At 44.2% G+C, this 19,087-nt stretch overlaps 1 protein-coding gene across 4 annotated transcripts in view; it reads right to left on the reverse strand.

Annotated features, from left to right (window-relative positions):
* Positions 1–19,087, reverse strand: part of LOC144939811 (uncharacterized) — a 68,706-nt gene that overhangs the window by 11,688 nt on the left and 37,931 nt on the right. For all 4 annotated transcript variants that reach the window (XM_078866730.1, XM_078866732.1, XM_078866733.1 and 1 more), the window contains 4 exons: positions 18,450–18,523; positions 12,551–12,621; positions 11,529–11,891; positions 4,933–5,099 (listed from right to left, as the gene is read on the reverse strand). In XM_078866730.1, the coding sequence (XP_078722856.1) occupies positions 4,933–5,099; positions 11,529–11,891; positions 12,551–12,621; positions 18,450–18,523 (675 nt within the window). The remainder of the gene's footprint in view (positions 1–4,932; positions 5,100–11,528; positions 11,892–12,550; positions 12,622–18,449; positions 18,524–19,087) is intronic.

A 19,087-nucleotide genomic window follows, 5' to 3' on the forward strand; every position in this document is an offset into this window, starting at 1 on the left:
CTGTTCATCTCAATGGTGCTTAAAGGACCAAAGAGTAATTCCTGCAGTCACGAAAGCTTCAAATCAAGTTTTCAGACTCTACAGTTAACCATTAAAATGTGATGCACATACCCAAAATGTTCCAGGAGTTCACAATTAGACTCGATGCAGTGCATTAACTCTTCATTACTCTTCATTAGTTTTTTATGAGGATGTTTTGGCGTAGGTCAAAATAAAATAACGGAATGAAAATTACACTAAAATGTTACAAAATCCAATAGAGGTATTAAAATTAACTAAAACATTAATGAAATCATCAAATTATTTATAACTGGATTAATGCTTATTATGTGAGAGAGTAAACTTAATTTTAATCTACTGTGTTTGGCTCTTAATAATGGAGTTCACTGAGATGCAAAGGGAAGGGATGCCAACCACTTTTCCATGTGTGCACGTTGCATCATCTAACGTGTGGCAAATCCACACAAGGAAAATAATCTGAATATCTGCTAAATGTAAAAAGTTCATTTTAGTAAGTGAAAAATCAAAACAAATGAATGATAGCAATAAACATAATAAAGGTTTTTGGGTTTGATCGCGTTATTTATAAATGTGTCGCAAACCTCCACCACTTGACAAGTCCAATCACGAAAAAATGTGTCACGTTGACAAAAGACAAATAAATTTCGATTTAAAGCTTTTGTGAGTGCAGGGATTCATATCCTTGGTTCTTTCGGTAAAGTCACGTAGAAGGGAAAAAATAAAATAATAAAAATAAAATAATACAATTCTCACGACGATTCGATTGCAACACAAGCAATCATCATCAAGTGTGAAAACCACAACAAGAACATTTCAAATTTCCTTGCTGTGGTTATTATTTTATTATTTCCCTTCTACGTGACTTTACCGAAAGAACCAAGAATATAAAAGACAAATAGTTCACTACTTTAGCGCACCGGTGTGTTGAAGAGTCGATCCACAACATTTCCAATTTGAGTAGTACGACGTTTCGCTGGAAATTACATCCAGCATCTTTGGGCGATTTGCCAGAATAATGAAACCATCCACTTGCTCCTGGTCTGACATAGCGCAAGAAAACGTCACAATTATTGAACCCCATCAGGAATCGAGATCAGAGGCAGAGGTGGGGGTGTATGCAATTATGTAATAGATCAGTAATCAGCCACTTAGCATGCGACTCACCTGTAAGGAACTGCAATGTGCGTTGTGTATTACTAAATAATACACTTCCAGGCTGCGCTGAGTCTATAGCTATCAAAGCGATTGAAATTATTTGAATTCGTCTCAATTTCAATTGATTCTCTAACTAATCTTGGCCAGTAATAATTAGTTCTGCATAATACTTCAACGTTATCAAAATCTACTGAATGTCCTTGTTGGCAAGCATGCTCTGCCACCGCTGACAGCTGTGTTTGGAAGAATTTAATGTTCTTTTGGTGTTCGTTTAGTCTTACACTCATGTTACGTCCTGTCTGTCCAATATAACACTTACCGCATAAGCAACTGATCCGATATACACTTTCTGTTGATAACTTTGGTAATTCATCTTTAATACAAGACAATAGTTTTTTTTTTATTATGTATACAGTATCAAATCTCACTTTCATGTTTTGCTTTTTCCAAAACACGGGCTAATTTGTCAGTAGCTCCTGAGATAAATTATATTTTGATTGTTTTGATAATCTGATCACTTTCAGCAGTATTGTTGTTCGATCTTGATTTGGCATTCAACGCTCTGTTAATCTGAGCATTATTGTAGCCATTCAGTCTTAGTGCTTCTTTAACATGTTTAATCTCTTTCCTTAAACTTTCACCATCTGACACTGTCTTTGCCCGATGTATGAGTGTCGTGATTGAGAGGATTTATGTGCTGAGTGATGATGCGAATCTGCATTCAGATAGGCATCCGTGTGCGTTCCCTTTCGGTAGACGCTGTGTGTTATTTTGCCATTTTGACCGCGTCCAAGCAAAATATCCAGGAAGGGGAAGTGTGATGTTCACCTCCATTTCCATGGTGAACTGAATGGTTGGGTTTTGCGCATTGAAATGATACAAAATTCATGAAGTATATCTTTACCATGTGGCCAGACAACCAAAGTGCCATCAACAAATTGAGAAGAATTCAAGTAATTTCAATCGCTGTGATAGCTATAGACTCAGCGTAGCCTGGAAGCGTATTATTAAGTAATACACAACACATATTGCAATTCCTTACAGGTGAGTCACATGCTAAGTGGCCGATTACTGATCTATTACATAATTGCAAACACCCACACCCCTGATCTCGAATCCTGATGGAGTTCAACAATGATGACGTCATCCTGCACTACTTAAGACCAGAAGCAGGTGGATGGCTTCACTCTTCCGGAAAATCACCCGAAGATGCTGGATGTAATTTCCAGCGAAACATCGTAACCAAATTGTAAATGTTGTGGATCCACTCTTCAACACACCGGTGGGCTAAAGTAGTGAACTATTTGTCTTTTGTGAACGTGACACATTTTTTACTGATTGGCCGTGTCAAGCGGTGGAGGGTTGCGACACATTTATAAATAACGCGATCTAACCCAAAAACCTTTATTATGAATAATACTGGTCGCGAAAGCCTGCTACGTGTTAAACTGATAGCAATAAAACAAGAAATAGCACAGGAGGCACCAAGACAGGAATATGAATAGGGAAGGTTGGCTCCTTCCTGGGGATTCAGGCGACCACAGGCCTTTGCATAAAGAGCCTCAGAAAAGGTTTTGCATGCTTACAGCCACAAGAGAGGGGGGGAGAGTGTCTGGTTAATTAACATCGCGATAACAAATACCTGCCACCGATTAACCTGCTGGTGCCCCCCCCCACCCCCACTGGGAAGGCAGACTGGAGAATGTACTTTATCACAGTGGCTTCCCACAGTGTGTCATCAGCGGACCTTCCATGCGCCACTATACTGACCCGTCACAATGCACCGGATAAGCCACGCTATGGCAATACACAATCCACAATGGAATTTTTGCAAACACACCGGAAGTATTTTCCACCGCGCCAGTGAGATTATTTCCATGTAATCCAAAATCACAATCTCTTGCCAGCATAAAAATTGGTAATTTCTGCCATCACATCCCTAGGGCTTAACTGAGAGTGATAATAACCAGCCTTGCACCACATCGCATAGCTATTATGCAAATTATTAACAACCACGCTGCAACTGGCAGGGTCGACAAGGAGTCGACGCTACCTAGGATTTAAGCCGACGGCCCGGCGAGGCGGGCCCCCCTTGCGAAGGCATGCTGCATCCCGGGCCAGGGTAATAGTCGTGTGCCCCCCACGGTGGGTCACACTCTGGCAAGGCCCTCTTCGTGGCCCACCCGCAAGCAGAGGCCGTGCTGCGCTGCCGTTGGATACTCCCATTCATCAAGCTACTCGGTACTGCGGCCGCCCCCCCCACACCGAGTCAACACGAAGCACAATGGTGCCGCACGTTAAAAAGTACGGCACAATATATCTCTAACACATCACTTTTTTAGTTTTATCTCCCGTGAAACAGAACAGCACGGTGGGACAGAAACACGCGTGCCAGACTATGATAAACTTGGCTGCAGGCAGGCTATTACACATTCAAATGAATATGAGGAAAAATGAAGCAAAATAACACGTTGGATTGTATTACTAGAAGCTAAGTTGCTATGCAGAAAGTGTTTATTAGGGCTTATGGTTTAGGTGATTAGTTATCATTCACGGATACGAGTTTATTTCTGAGACTTTATGAAGGAATGAGAATTACATATCAAAGGATATCAGTGTTCATGGTGTAATGGATAGGGTGCATGACCAAGGGTTATGAGTTTAAATGAACACCTGCTGTTGTGTGTGTGCATAATGAAACAGGTTGGCCAGCGTTCCCTGAACTCCACTGTGCATGCCCCCCCCCACCACAATCCAGGTGTTTTTTTCAAAGTCATCAGATGTCAGCAACAAAGAGTGACTTAATTTGAATTGCAAGAGGGAACACTGGTGAAGATGTGAAACTTGATCCATGCCAGGGACATGAGGAATTGATTCTTCAAATTGTATCCTCGCTCAAACGAATGTAGGGTGCCTCTGGTATCTGTTGGTGGTCATTAGGCAGTGATGAAATATCCATATTGCATGCTAGGTTGGTCGGGTGCGACTGTGGCGACCCTCACAACCATTTACGGCCTTCGGCCAGGAAAGTCACAAAAAAATTGCACACGAACGACGCATTCACGCAAGCACCCGATGCTCCGTTTTGAAGTTTTAAAATTAAACATCTTTGAATTGTATTATGTTTTGAATTAGATAATTTGATTTCTTCATTAAAAGCTTATATCATTTTACATCTGGAAGACTTCATTGAAAAGGACATTTCGTGTGAATTTTCTCTCGTCGTTGAGTAGATGGCCTTGCCGGGGATTCGGTTCGATGCGGACTTTCACCTGTTTGGGATTGCGGGATCGAGATAAGGCGACAAACAGCTGCTGGCCGTGCGAGAAGACCGCCGTCTGCAGATCGATTCCAACGTAATCGAACGTCTGTCCGGGCGCCTCCATCGTTCATGCAGGGGGCGCGTAAGTTTGCAGCGCCCCCTGCATGAAAACGACGGAAAGTGCAGCGTTCATCACAGACAGATGAAGTTGTGCGCTTAGAGAAGAGTATGGCAGGGGGCAGTATTTCCAAGAAATACTGTTATTCTCCGAACCTTGATACTCTTCTTCATATCTACTCCATGGTCAACTCACAAATGGGCTTTGACCGCAAGATGAGCATTCTCACCACAGCATCACCCGACCGGCTTAGGGGTCAGGTCTTGTGTAAGGTTTTCCCAGGCCAGAAGTTAGACCTTGGGAATAAGAGTGCAGGGTTTTTAGACGTGCAGGGTGAGGGGTGGTGATGGGCACACTCGGGGCTGCACACACACACCTGGGACGAGCCTTTATCTGCACTGTACATCAAGGACATCTCCCAGCCAGAGCTGCCACCTCCTCGCCTGCTTCCCCTCTCCGCAGACGCCGGTGGGGAGATGTTGAGCTGATGCATGGCTCCCTCTGCCTCCCTTGCAATGGGACATCCACCTGGACCCAGCATTCCTGTATTTCCACAATCACATACACGCAGACACATACAGATGAACAAAAAGGTTGATTAAAACAACCGATACAAAAAATATTAAATGGTCACAGCGCAAACAAAGAAGCGGACGTGTGCTTGTGCAACATGAACTCCCACTTGGCGTCTAGCTTTGAATGCAACTTGATTTGCGGTATTCTTTCCTTTTCAGGAAGGAGGCCACAGTCTATGATAGGTGTTGCAATAATGATTGCAACACCTAAACATTATTTTTTTTTCCCAAACATTTGTTTTGACAAAACAATCAAACAACCAGTAATGCAGGTTACGAAGGCTATCTAAATTCGGGTTTGGCTGTGTTATTATTCAGGTTCTTAAGGCAAGCCGCAAGAGCATGATAGGGGGAGGGGTGAGCAATCGTAAAGCTCCTGAAAGGTTAAGGAGCATATTAAATATGCGGAAATTAGCAAACAAAAAACCGAAGGTTTCTATAACACTTGGGGTACAAAAGGATGTGGACATAACACATTGCTTGCCCCATCTTTGAACACTACTCCAAAGTTATAAAAATCCATGCGTTGTGCAAGTCAGCATGCACGCCCAATCAAAGGGATGATATAATATAACTATTTTGTTTGTTCGATTTTTTTTCCTTACCTCTAAGCAAATATATCTAAGCAATGTGAATGCAAAACATTGCTTATGTATAGCTGTTGTTCTTTGACCAGACATTTCTTAGATCAGCAATTATACACACACACATATGCAAGACGCACCGTGACCAAGGAATCTTGCACCCAAATCACCATTGATGGGTTTCAAATACTCAGGATGGCTGTTAACCGATCTCCATGGCAACACACAGCAACAGGAAATTACCATTTAATTAGGAGGCATCCACGCGTGACGTTGCCCTCCCCCCACCACCACCCCAGCACCCTCCTCACTTCCCCATTGCCCCCCCCCCGCCAAAACCAGTGGTGTTTGCAACAACAACAACAAAAGGCTTGCATCTAGCGTGACGATTACGGCTCAACTCTGGTGCCACTCCGGCTGCTGATGCCAATTAGCAAGCATTTTAGCACAAAATAAAAAGTGACTCCCATAAAAGAAAAATAACTGATAAACAAAAAAATTAAACATGCAAGACGCAGTGACAATCTGAAGTGCAGCTCAAAGCAGCCCTTGATTTCAGAGGGCAGTGCACGAAAGAGAAGCACAATCTAACGCGACACCACCATTGGCGAATATCAACTAGAACGCTGTATGGACAAATCCTATTTTCAACAGATGAACAAACCTCAGTTATAAAAACACACAAATATTGGGTAGGGGGTAGAAATACAGATTGAATAAATGTCACACGCACAAATGCCGTAGCTGTAGTTTGGCCAGGTGCATTTACACATGTCCACACGCGCAAAGTATCACACTGTGTTTTACTGGGGCATTTAAAGAGGGCGAGCTATCGTTAAACATGCGATGTCAGACAGTCACTGCTCGATAGACAATCGATGTCGGGAACGTCACCGCAGCCGGTCAACGATGGCGCTTTTCCAGAACGTCACAAGTCGGTCAATGGTGGTGCTTTGTGCATCAGGTGAGGTGACTGGCAAAGTGCAGTTCATGTGAAACAAGCCACTTCCAAAAGCAATTTACAAAAGTGCCACGCTCCATGCTAACCATGCGGAATAACCGCATAATAACGGTCAATTACTAAATTATGATGTTAGACAGTGCATGGTTAGTCTGTGCACTGTTCGAAAATACTGTGGAAAATTGTTACGAAATTACACAGTTGGCGTTGCAACCTTAAATCGTTCAATTTTAAGGAACAAAATCTGAGTGGCTGAATGCTCTTTAAGTTGTCGCAGTGCATGCGTGCGTGAAGCCATGTCAGATTGAGGAATAGACGTACGTACATGTGTATGCACGTACGTACACTAAAACATAGATACCTACATACATTATACACAAACAAACAACAACAAAATAGATTTAACATTTAGTCTCAAGAGACTGTTAAATGAGTGCCGTGAACAAGCACCTATTAGGTTTAATATGGCACATGTTGGGGGGCTCTGCCGAGCATCATGCTGAGCCACATTTGTATCTCTATTAAAACATCCCATCTGCCAAGTTGCCACATGGGAGGCCTAAGTTAGGCACATTCCACTTCCATGCTTGGTCATGAATTGAACTCAGGTTTTGGAGCCATCAGAGCACTTCCACTAACCCGCTGCGCCATCACGCCTCGGAGTAGACACACTCGTACATTTAAAATCAAGCACACAGCCTCAGCGAGATCAAGCACACACATGTTCACACATCCATTGCATTTGGCCTCATGCAAGCTGGATAAGCACAACGACCAAGACCCAACCGCTCCCCGACCGACCACCTTTGCGTGTGCACAAGGAACCAAATACAATCAGCAAGAGGCAGGATGTGTGTGCTTATATCTTCTGCCTCTCACAGAGCAAACACAACAACCCTGGCTGAGACCGCCCTTCCAATCCCCTCCTGCCCTTTCTGGACCCGCTCATTTCATCATCCATCCCTACCCTTTCATTACCGCTCAATTAGCTCAAGTGCGCGGCACTGAGCATGAAATAATAGCGGTCTAAAAATAACCCTGTTGTTGAACTCGTTAACATCTTGCGGAGTCCCGATGTATCCAAGAGCAACGGATGTCCCCGAGGGCCAATCATTACCAGAATAAATAATTGTCGCGTTAGCACCCGAGGAAAGGGGAAAAATATCAATGCCATTTTCGGCAGTAACACAAATTATCCCAAAAAGCAATGCCATCTGGGCTCAGTACAAACAAAAAAATCTGCTGAGGTAGAGTTTTACAAAAGGACATTTTAGGAATTTACTATCTCGGGCTTGAGACTAACGAACTGGACATGACACCAGCACACATTGGTCAGCTCTTGCGAGTATGACAGAACTCTACACAATTTAGTAGATAATACAAATGTCCTTGAAAATGTTTCCGATAGGCAAAATACGAAAATACGGAGGCCGAATCAGGCCTAGACCCAAGGTCAAAGCAAAATGCAACTTTTATAATGTTGTGGGAAAAATGTTGAAACATTTGTACATATGTAGTGACACCGGGGATGTCACTGTACGGTGCCGGCCCAGAAGGGTCGTGCCGTTCGATGTCCCTACATCGTGGACAGCACCGTGTGGGTGGCTGTGTGTAACGCCAGCTCTAGCGGGGCTTGGCGAGCACTGGGATAGTGCGGGCACCACGCACAGTGTGTGGTGGGGGCTCCCCCACCCCCCCCCCCCCCGAGGGGGAGGGGTGAGTGTCAGCCCAGGGGCAGGGTTGCCCCGGGCCATGGCACTCTGGTTGACACCGTAGACACGTGATCGGGACTCTCCACACAGGGGGCCCCAGGTGGGGGTACTGGTGGGTGATCATGTGTCCGGAGAGAGCTCTTGGCTCTTGAGAAGGATCGAGGGGGAACGAGAATATTCGGGAAGGTGGGCGGGGCCGAGGGCGGAGCGGCCCCGACCAAAGAGGCGGGTCCCTGAGAGGGACCGGGGTCACTGCATTCTCCAAGCTGGAAGCTCAACAGCTACAAGCTGGAAGCTCAACAGCTACAAGCTGGAAGCTCAACATCTACAAGCTGGAAGCTCAACATCTACAAGCTGGAAGCTCAACATCTACAAGCTGGAAGCTCAACATCTACAAGCTGGAAGCTCAACAGCTACAAGCTGGAAGCTCAACATCTACAAACTGGAAGCTCAACATCTACAAGCTGGAAGCTCAACATCTACAAGCTTGAAGCTCAACAGCTACAAGCTGGAAGCTCAACATCTACAAGCTGGAAGCTCAACATCTACAAGCTGGAAGCTCAACAGCTACAAGCTGGAAGCTCAACATCTACAAGCTGGAAGCTCAACAGCTACAAGCTGGAAGCTCAACATCTACAAGCTGGAAGCTCAACATCTACAAGCTGGAAGCTCAACAGCTACAAGCTGGAAGCTCAACACCTACAAGCTGGAAGCTCAACACCTACAAGCTGGAAGCTCAACAGCTACAAGCTGGAAGCTCAACACCTACAAGCTGGAAGCTCAACACCTACAAGCTGGAAGCTCAACACCTACAAGCTGGAAGCTCAACACCTACAAGCTGGAAGCTCAACATCTACAAGCTGGAAGCTCAACACCTACAAGCTGGAAGCTCAACACCTACAAGCTGGAAGCTCAACATCGACAAGCTGGAAGCTCAACATCTACAACCTGGAAGCTCAACATCTACAACCTGGAAGCTCAACATCTACAACCTGGAAGCTCAACATCTACAACCTGGAAGCTCAACACCTACAAGCTGGAAGCTCAACATCGACAAGCTGGAAGCTCTACATCTACAAGCTGGAAGCTCTGTCTACAAGCGGGAAGCTCAACATCTACAAGCTGGAAGCTCAACATCTACAAGCTGGAAGCTCAACATCTACAAGCTGGAAGCTCAACATCTACAAGCTGGAAGCTCAACATCTACAAGCTTGAAGCTCAACAGCTACAAGCTGGAAGCTCAACATCTACAAGCTGGAAGCTCAACAGCTACAAGCTTGAAGCTCAACAGCTACAAGCTGGAAGCTCAACATCTACAAGCTGGAAGCTCAACAGCTACAAGCTTGAAGCTCAACACCTACAAGCTGGAAGCTCAACATCTACAAGCTGGAAGCTCAACATCTACAAGCTGGAAGCTCAACATCTACAAGCTTGAAGCTCAACAGCTACAAGCTGGAAGCTCAACATCTACAAGCTGGAAGCTCAACATCTACAAGCTTGAAGCTCAACATCTACAAGCTGGAAGCTCTACATCTACAAGCTGGAAGCTCTGTCTACAAGCGGGAAGCTCAACATCTACAAGCTGGAAGCTCAACATCTACAAGCTTGAAGCTCAACATCTACAAGCTGGAAGCTCTACATCTACAAGCTTGAAGCTCAACATCTACAAGCTGGAAGCTCAACATCTACAAGCTTGAAGCTCAACATCTACAAGCTTGAAGCTCAACATCTACAAGCTGGAAGCTCAACATCTACAAGCTGGAAGCTCAACATCTACAAGCTTGAAGCTCAACATCTACAAGCGGGAAGCTCAACATCTACAAGCTGGAAGCTCAACACCTACAAGCGGGACGCTCTACGTCTCAAAAGCTGAAGCTCTCCGTCTTACGGGGCAACCACGTGGTCGGAGACCCGAGTGAGGGATCGACCCTTCGCAGCAGTAACTCCCCTGTAGTCTGGTAAAGGGGCAGTTACCCCTTGGTGTAACGGTGTTACAAATAAAAGTGTTGCCTCTAAAAGGAACAACGTCTGCGACTCAGTTGGATCCACGACACATAAAGAAAAAAATTATTTTCATTCCACAGTGAACTTTTGCAAGTGCTGAAAAGGACACTTCAATTGGGTGGATAGTAGGATGAAACATCTACCCACAAGTCAAGTTCACTTTTTTTTTACCAGGTAATAACTCGGGAGACCAGGACAGTTGAATTTGCATGAGAGACCTGACAGTGAGGAGGAAGAGGTCTATTGGGAGGAGAGGGCTCACGCCATGTGTGCCTCCTAATGTTAATGAGCATAACACCGTTATGTCTAATAACCCTGAAATGGGCTGTTAGACCGTGTACGTGACTATTGCACACTTGGGAATTGGCAGAGTAATGACATTTTGGTTATGGATGAAATTAAATAATTGGTTATATACTTTGCCAAGACATGAAAATAAAACATAATAACCATCATTCATGTTCAATGCATTGCTGAATAAACGTTTGTCCATGCTGATACCAGTGTTCAACTCACATCTACATCAATCCCGATTCATCACTCCATCTCCTGCTTGTTTGACCTACTGTGCATGTCTTCCCATATGCTGTGTTGTTACTTTCATTATTGGTCATAGTATCCAGTTGTGAAATGTTCTGCCAAAACCCATTTGCTTTTTTCAATATTGAATGTGAAGTCTTCGATGCTCCAATTCTCAAAATCTATGGATCCCCTTTTCTGTTTCTTCGAGGAATTCAATTATGTTGCTTTGTGTGTACATTTCCCTTGCTATAATGTGTTTTCTGTCAATTATGCTTTTCAGCCATCTGTCATAGGTACACATTGATCATGTTTTGATATAAGTACACAATTCAGATGAAATTTCTATTTTTAAAGGCACTCAAATCATTTTATCTGCACATGTATACTGTTTACAGGGACAAAACGCCATCACATTCTTTTCAAACAAATTGTTGAAGCATGCTGCCTCACGGTAATTGTTTCTAATTTTCAATGTGGTCATATTAATTTTAAATTGCATCGGCATTATATTTTTTTAACTGTGTATTCATCGACTTGTTGGCTGTATGACCTCGCCTGTGCATTTGTGCATGCGCGTGTTCACCTGCGTGCGTGCGCACACATTCGTGCTGTACCTGATAGAGTGTGCGCGTGGAAGCTGACGCCCTCGTGGTGGGAAGGTGGCATCAGAGACGTTCCATTGGGCATCACGTGCTGCAGGCCATGCCCACCAGGGCCTGCCACCCTCCCCCCTTGGCTGGGATAATGCCCAACGTGACCAAGGGGCCCCTGAGTCGAATAGTGGCCACGGGCGTTCTGGGATGAATAATTCCCTGGTGACCCAGGACCTGGGTGCATTGGGTATTGGCCCTGCACACTCTGTGTGGAGTAGTGGTCCATGTGTCCCGGGGGCCAATGACGATACTGTATCTGCCCCCTGGGCACATTCTGGGAGTTCTGCTTTGCGTGCGCCGGGTTCCGGACAGGGCCAGTCAAACCTAACACAAGTGAATGGAGCAAGATTTCATAAGTACTGCAGTGGTTATATGTGATGCATAAACATTTAACATTGACAACAACAATAGCACAATTTAAACGTATGTCTTCAGGAAAACCTTATCTGGGAAAAAAGTCTGCGCATATTAAAGGACATTTTTAAAGAGTTGCACTTTTCACCAGGCGAGGGGAGCAATAAATTTAACTTTTGAAGACATGTCCTACAGATATAATCATATAATGCTAACATGAATATAGATAGATGGTGCAACCAGACTGTAGCATAAAAAATATTGATGTTAATTGTATACATCATATTTTACTGTATCTTATTGCTTCAGTACATTAAAACAAATTCCATGGTTCAGATTGTGCATAGACACGTGCGAAGAAAAATGTTATATGGGCAAAGCCACTAACAATATAAGACACCTGTCCCCATGTGAGCACAATGATGATATCACAACCAACAATTTCAATTTTTTTTCAGACTTTCCCCATCATGAATTTGACAGTCTCGATTACTAAAATGATGGGCATATTGTTAACGTGCCCCTAACGATGACAATGTAATGGCATAAAAGCAATGACTGCTTGGCAGCCGCGAGTGAAGTGACACTGCGACTGATGCGATTTAACATCACAAGTGGGCGCAACCTACCGTAGTGGTGCTGAGTCCCTGGACCGTTGGTCCCCTCCCTGAGATCAGGCGTCCTCAGATTCATGGGCATGCTTGGGAAAGAAATAAGCAAAACACACAGAAACACCGACAGATAAGTGACAGAGGCAGACGAGGAACAGGAGACTTGGGTTCGCTGGAAAACGGGGCAGTAGGGGAGACAGAGCCAAAAGGTCTCGCCATACTCAAGGCTGACACTAAACGTATCTCAGTCATACTGCTCTTTCCTCAGCGCTTGTAATCATGTTAGACATGAACTAAATGAAAAGAACACAGGTCATTATATTGTAAATTAAATAAGGCAAATGTATCTAATAAGGCTGTGAGATGGGGTGCGAGATGAACTAACCTAATGCATATCGAACAATGGCTTGGGTTATCTTCTTAGGTTTTTTCGGTAAAGTCACGTAGGTAAAACATCAAAATGAATGAAAATAAAATAAAATAAAAAAATCACGACGTTTCGGAGGCAACACAAGTCTCCGTCATCAGGTGGGACCGTCACAGCCAGATTAGCTGCATCAAGTGAGGCAATGATTCAAGATGTAATCCCTTAAAAGCGATTTGAGGTGGGGAGGAGAGGGAGGGGGGAGCTCATCAAACTATGGTAGCCAATGAATGGAACGTATCGTGTCCGCGAGCACAAGTCAGATCTGAAACACGGCAGAACTGATTCTTCTGCCGTTGCCGATCATTGCTACAACTCGGTGGGCTCTCATGAAATTGTCTTTTCCGAGACCAAGGTTCTCTGCAAACCTCCCGGCTACCATCAAAGGTTTGTACACGAAGCCATACAAATATACAAACACAGACATAATTTCAACCGTGATGATGGGTACAAACTTAGTAATCATTGGAAAGATGTTATCAACCACGCAAAAAAGACTTAATTACAATTTTTTGGACCATCTTATCTGACAGGCACTATTTTACTTTACTTTACCGAGTGTTAACATCCCCAGTTATTTTTTAACAGTACTCTCTTCATTGTTCAGCCAGCATTGGTATTAACATGGGCATTTTCGTTCTTTTGTCTATCATGTGTATTAGAGCTTCCCTCCCCCTCTCTGCCCATTGTGTTGGCGTGTGCGGCAGTTGGCCGCTTGCGCATAATCGCTCCATTGTGTTGGCGTGTGCAGTAATTAGCCGCTTGCGCACAATCGCTTGCACGCCGTCGCCCACCCTTTTGGCCTCGCCCCCCTCCCTCCCGATACGTTCCATTCATTGACTACCATAGTCTGATGAGCTCCCCCCTCCCTCTCCTCCCCCCCTCAACTCGCTTTTAAGGGATTACATCTTGAATCATTGCCTCACTTGATGCAGCTAATCTGGCTGTGACGGTCCCACCTGATGACGGAGACTTGTGTTGCCTCCGAAACGTCGTGATTTTTTATTTTATTTTATTTTCATTCATTTTGATGTTTTACCTACGTGACTTTACCGAAAAAACCTAAGAAGATGATTCCTTGCAGTCACGAAAGCTTCAAATCTAGAATTGGCTTGGGTTAGTTAAAATTCAAGAATGATGTTCCAATATTCCATTGTCAGACAAGCCTCATTAAAAGTGGCACTACATTTACAACCACCCCCAGAGCGCTAATAGCAGGCAATGATTTAACAGGCCTGCGTGATCATTTTTGGGGGAATCTACTTTTTTTCCAAGGCTACATTGATAACATTAAATGCAAGCAGAGCAGACACCTCTGTCTTGTTTAATGCAGGGCAAGGTAGCTATGTAACTATTAGCGTGCCGGGTCTAGAATTCCATGTCCACCATCCAAGCTCGGAAATTCTCCGTCTGCAACACCTAGCCCGTAATGCTATGTCTGAAATGTTTAGTTTAGAAAGTTAATGTGCTAAAATACAAGTTGTCAGTTCCTGTAATTGTAGCACAGAAGTGCTTTGTTTGGCCTCTCACGACTAATCAGAACCAATTCTTGCACAGCATTCCATTTATACCTTTCCTACAAGAGCAGCCAATGTAAAACGCATTGGAATGTTTTTTTCTTCAAATTTTTATCCCATCGCAAACCGGTACAGTTTAAAACCTCAATCTTATTTCCGAACATTAAACAAGGCAGTTTGTAAATTGGGCCTACTGCATGAGGACTTGGTTGCCTTGTCCCCAGTGTTATACGGCCTGTTGACCAGATACAATACAAGCTAAAGTACCACTCTGTAAGCATTTTATTACAGTGCAGAGAAAGAATACTAAATGCTTAAATATATATATGCGTGCTCTACAGGAATATACAAGAGCTTGCCTCGTGTGGGATGCAAACTTGGCAAATGCAAACAACTTGTTTTCCTATAGCAGTGTCCCAAAGCCTCAACACTGTCCCTAATAAGGAAGCCTGTAGCACCATGCCTTTCTGGTTGACTCGGTCTCAAATGAGTACCTGGTGCAATGTGTAAATATCACCACTAGGGAGACAAAGGTGGCCGGGCGGGGTGCTGGCCACCCACCCCGTTGTGTGCCGTGCCGGCGTTCATAGGTGCTCGCAAACAGCACTTGCTACGGGGGGGGGGGGGGGGGCTTTGTCTGTCCATGTATCCGATTCTCGGCGACCGGATACAATGCTGAGTGGTGCTATGCGTTTGGAAAGAAGTGTTTGGAAAGAAGTATTTGCAGTGCCACGCTAAGCCACACACTGCATCCCCAGACAAAGTGCAAGTTTAATTCAAATAAACCAAAGGCTCTTAAACAGATTTCACTCTGTACTTCTGCACCCAAGCAGTCGCCACGAGGTGCTGCTGTCACGGCTTTATTGGCTTATAATGCGGCAGGCGCTGTCTACTTATGACACACGCCAGTGCATCACTGAGCCACATAATAAAGGTCTAAAAAAAGAAATAATCCGTTCCCTAAAATATTGGTTTGTCAACTTGTCAGTGTCGCCTGACAGTGTGTGACACAAATTAGCTTGGTTCCCTTGCAGCGTGGAGAGAAGAGCACCACTCTTAACTCAAGCCATGGGTACTCGGGAGCACATCTGCCAATGCACATGCGATGGACAATAAACAAAGACCCCCCCCCCCGTATAGCCTTAATAGACTGTTGGGGCAAGTGCTGTAAAGCAAGCAATTATGAAGGCTGGCACAGTACATAAGAGGGTGGGGATGGCCAAACACCACGCCTGTCTGCTTTCGTCTCCATCGTGGCGATGTTTACACACCGCACAAGGTACTCATTTGAGGCAGAGTCGACCTAGAGGAGGCCCAGGACCAATTCAGATAATCGTCACTGGTGTTGGCCATGACCAGGTTTGTTTTGCAGCGCGCTAACCGCTACACTACCGCTCCCCACAATTTACAAAAACGCGACACGCATGCACACAACTTGCATGTGACATACAGTTCGCCTATGTGCAACCAACATGTGGTATACATTTAACACGCATGTCACATGCATGATACCTCTCAGAAATATACATGGCATGCACATGCATCCAAAGCATGACCATTTTTATCCTAAAGAAGTTTAACATGTAATAATGTATTCAAGAGTATTGGTACACCAAATGACATCTCACCCACACAGGATGGGCAATGCGAGATGAAATATATACACACCCGCATGTCTGGCCAGACAATCATAAAATGACAAACATAATGAACATGCATATTTATAAACAAAAATAAAGATCCCCTATATAACCTACATAGGCTTTTGGGTGAAGTGCGGTTAGCAATATGCCCGGCTGCCTTTGTCTCCCAAGTGGTGATCTTACACACTGTACCTGGCATTCATTTCAGGCCGAGTCTACCTAGAGGTGACCAAGGATCAGTTCAGATATTCATCACTGATGCTGGTCATGATCGGGAATCGAATTCGAGACAATGGATTCATAGTACAGCAAACCAATCATTGCGCCATGACTCACCATAGTTTATATACATGCCCGCACACATGCAATACCCACAATAACACATACTGTGGCAAAAGTGCACGCATCAGTTACATAAACACATCCTTATTAGAGTAGCATCACTCAGAAATCAGGCAGCTTATTACCCACAGTGGGGTGACTTCTTGTTGCCAAACAGTGTGCTGCTTCTACTTATTATTATATTACGCTTGTTCCCGGTAAGCCTCACCGAGCCTCATGACTTTTACAGGAGGGTCCTGCCAAGGTTTTGTCGTTGGAGGGCAATGATTGCTAGATAAACAATCCAATTCAGTAATTTCCAGGAAGATGAATTTCCAGGTAATTTTACAAACTTGGAAAAGTCGGGCCATGATGCCTCCACACAATGACCTACTCTTGCGAATAACGTCACGGGATCTTTAACGTCCACTGTGAGGCCGACGGCACATTTTTACGGCGAATACATGGTTAATATACCAACAGTATTAATCAGGGAAGCTACTGGTTTAGTTTTATTTGTATGTGTTTGGGTAATAAGTACCTTTCATGTACTTTGCATGATGATCACGTTTTTGTATTGTTTATTGCTGTAACATTCTCATCCACCCCTACTGGCCATATGTGAAAAATAGCTTTATAACTTATCAGATATTCCGATTCTGATTCACTGGATCTATAAATTCAACTGCTATACGCTGCTGCTACTCCTTGCTGCAAGGTGTGGCTACACTTTACTAAACTGTGTCCCTTTGCTTTTTATAATGAGCTGACCCTACTTCTCAATAACTCTAAATTGTTTCTATACTTCCATCACCTACATTATGAGCAGCACATCAATTGAGCTTTTACAAACGTCTCAATCTATGCGAACTGTCACTTCAATCACAGTGAACTGATGGTTTATGTTGTGCATACTTACATACGTTTAAACACTAAACACCCTCAGCTTCCTGAGGCATTGCTCTAATCTAAACATTTGATATATAAAATGTTCTGCACCTTAATGCGTGGTTAAGCCACAGTCAAAACATGCAGATTATGTGATTTAAGGATTGCTGGCCTCATGATAACGTTCCTTACAATGCAACTCCATGCCTGCCTGTCAATGTGTGAACGTATTGTTTATTTGAGTCCTCTTCTGGTTATTTATTGCCCAACTTTCCCCTCAAGAGGGAGATATGGCAGCTTGATAAATCTATCATCGCATCATAAACAAAGCAATTGGCCAACAATACAAGTGGCACAATTTTACGGGACCTAAACACACACACGTGCATGCCTGACGCGTACAGCAGGGACCTGGCAAAGACAACGCAAGGGCAACATGCTTCAAAAGAGATGTGCTTTACAGGCGTTCATGTCCTTCCTCTCCTATGCAAAATGTTTGGCAGGCTAAAATCACAATTCTATGTGTTGTGCCACATTTTAGGGCCTGCCGGACCCCAACACGTGTGTTATGCTCGTCGCCTGCCCACGTATAAGGTGTTAAAAGGTGCGGCCAAGCGACTGTTTTCTCACAACACTGCTGGCAGGAGGACCTCCACTCGAGGGAGTTCGACAGAGCCCCCCCCCTCCCCCCCGAGGGTATTTGACGTACCCTTCCACCCTGGCCAGACGTCTTGAAAGAGTTTGGAAAACCCACACTTTACCATTTAATACTGTATTCCCATGAACACCACAGCTGGGTGACAGAGGTTGGGAGAATTTTAAGAAACTTGCTTTTTTTTTGTTCACTGCTGCACCCACAGAGTGGACCTGCAATCTCTGGATTCCAAGTCCAGTGTGTTAACCATAAGACCACGACAGAATTACCCACCCAAGTATGACGTGCTATATGGTCCGCCTTCAAAACGTGATTTATAATCTCAAAAGGGTGATTAACCGATTATATATAAAGGACATCAATGCATTCATTAATATGGAGAACCATGCCTAGGCTGCAGAGCACGTTACGTGCCCGTGTGCATTGATGAGCATCGCTTTGCGTTATGCCATGGGAAACTCGCTCATACCTCTGCCCAGTGGACGATGCTCCATGTGCCGTCTGGGCATCTGGCTGCCAGGCCTGGGCCACCGATGAGGCAAACTGTGGAGAACGTTCGTGACATTGACAAGAGGTGAGCGAGGGGCGGTTGGGGGCAGAGAGACAAATGCTTTTAGGTTACAGAAAAAAGTATTCGCTCTTAAAAGGTAACAGGTACCATGAATGTTTGGTACTTTTGATGTATGCAAGTTAAAAGATGTTTTAATAATGGATTTGAAGTCAATTATGCATAATACCTTCCCCCATTGGTAATGTAGCAATTAATAAGTCATGCAGCACTGAACACACCTGGCACATTCTGCATGAATACCACTGTCATTATGTACTCACCAATGCTAATACACACAGAGGAAATAATTGGGTAAACTTACAAATGAGCAAATAGGCACAAATGGACACACAAACACAATAATATTTGCATGCAAAACACAAACACACGTACTTGTGCAACACAAAGGCGAGGATTCAACAGTGATACACATTCAAAGTATCCACTGTGGGTGAAAATAAACCCTGCTCATACCTGGCAGCAAATCAATGTGCAATGAGTTACAGGGGATTCTATAAAACATGTGTTGCCTCCACAAACTCGTGAACCCAGTGACC

Source organism: Lampetra fluviatilis, chromosome 2 (genome assembly GCF_964198595.1).
Source record: "Lampetra fluviatilis chromosome 2, kcLamFluv1.1, whole genome shotgun sequence".
Classification (NCBI taxonomy): domain Eukaryota; kingdom Metazoa; phylum Chordata; class Hyperoartia; order Petromyzontiformes; family Petromyzontidae; genus Lampetra; species Lampetra fluviatilis.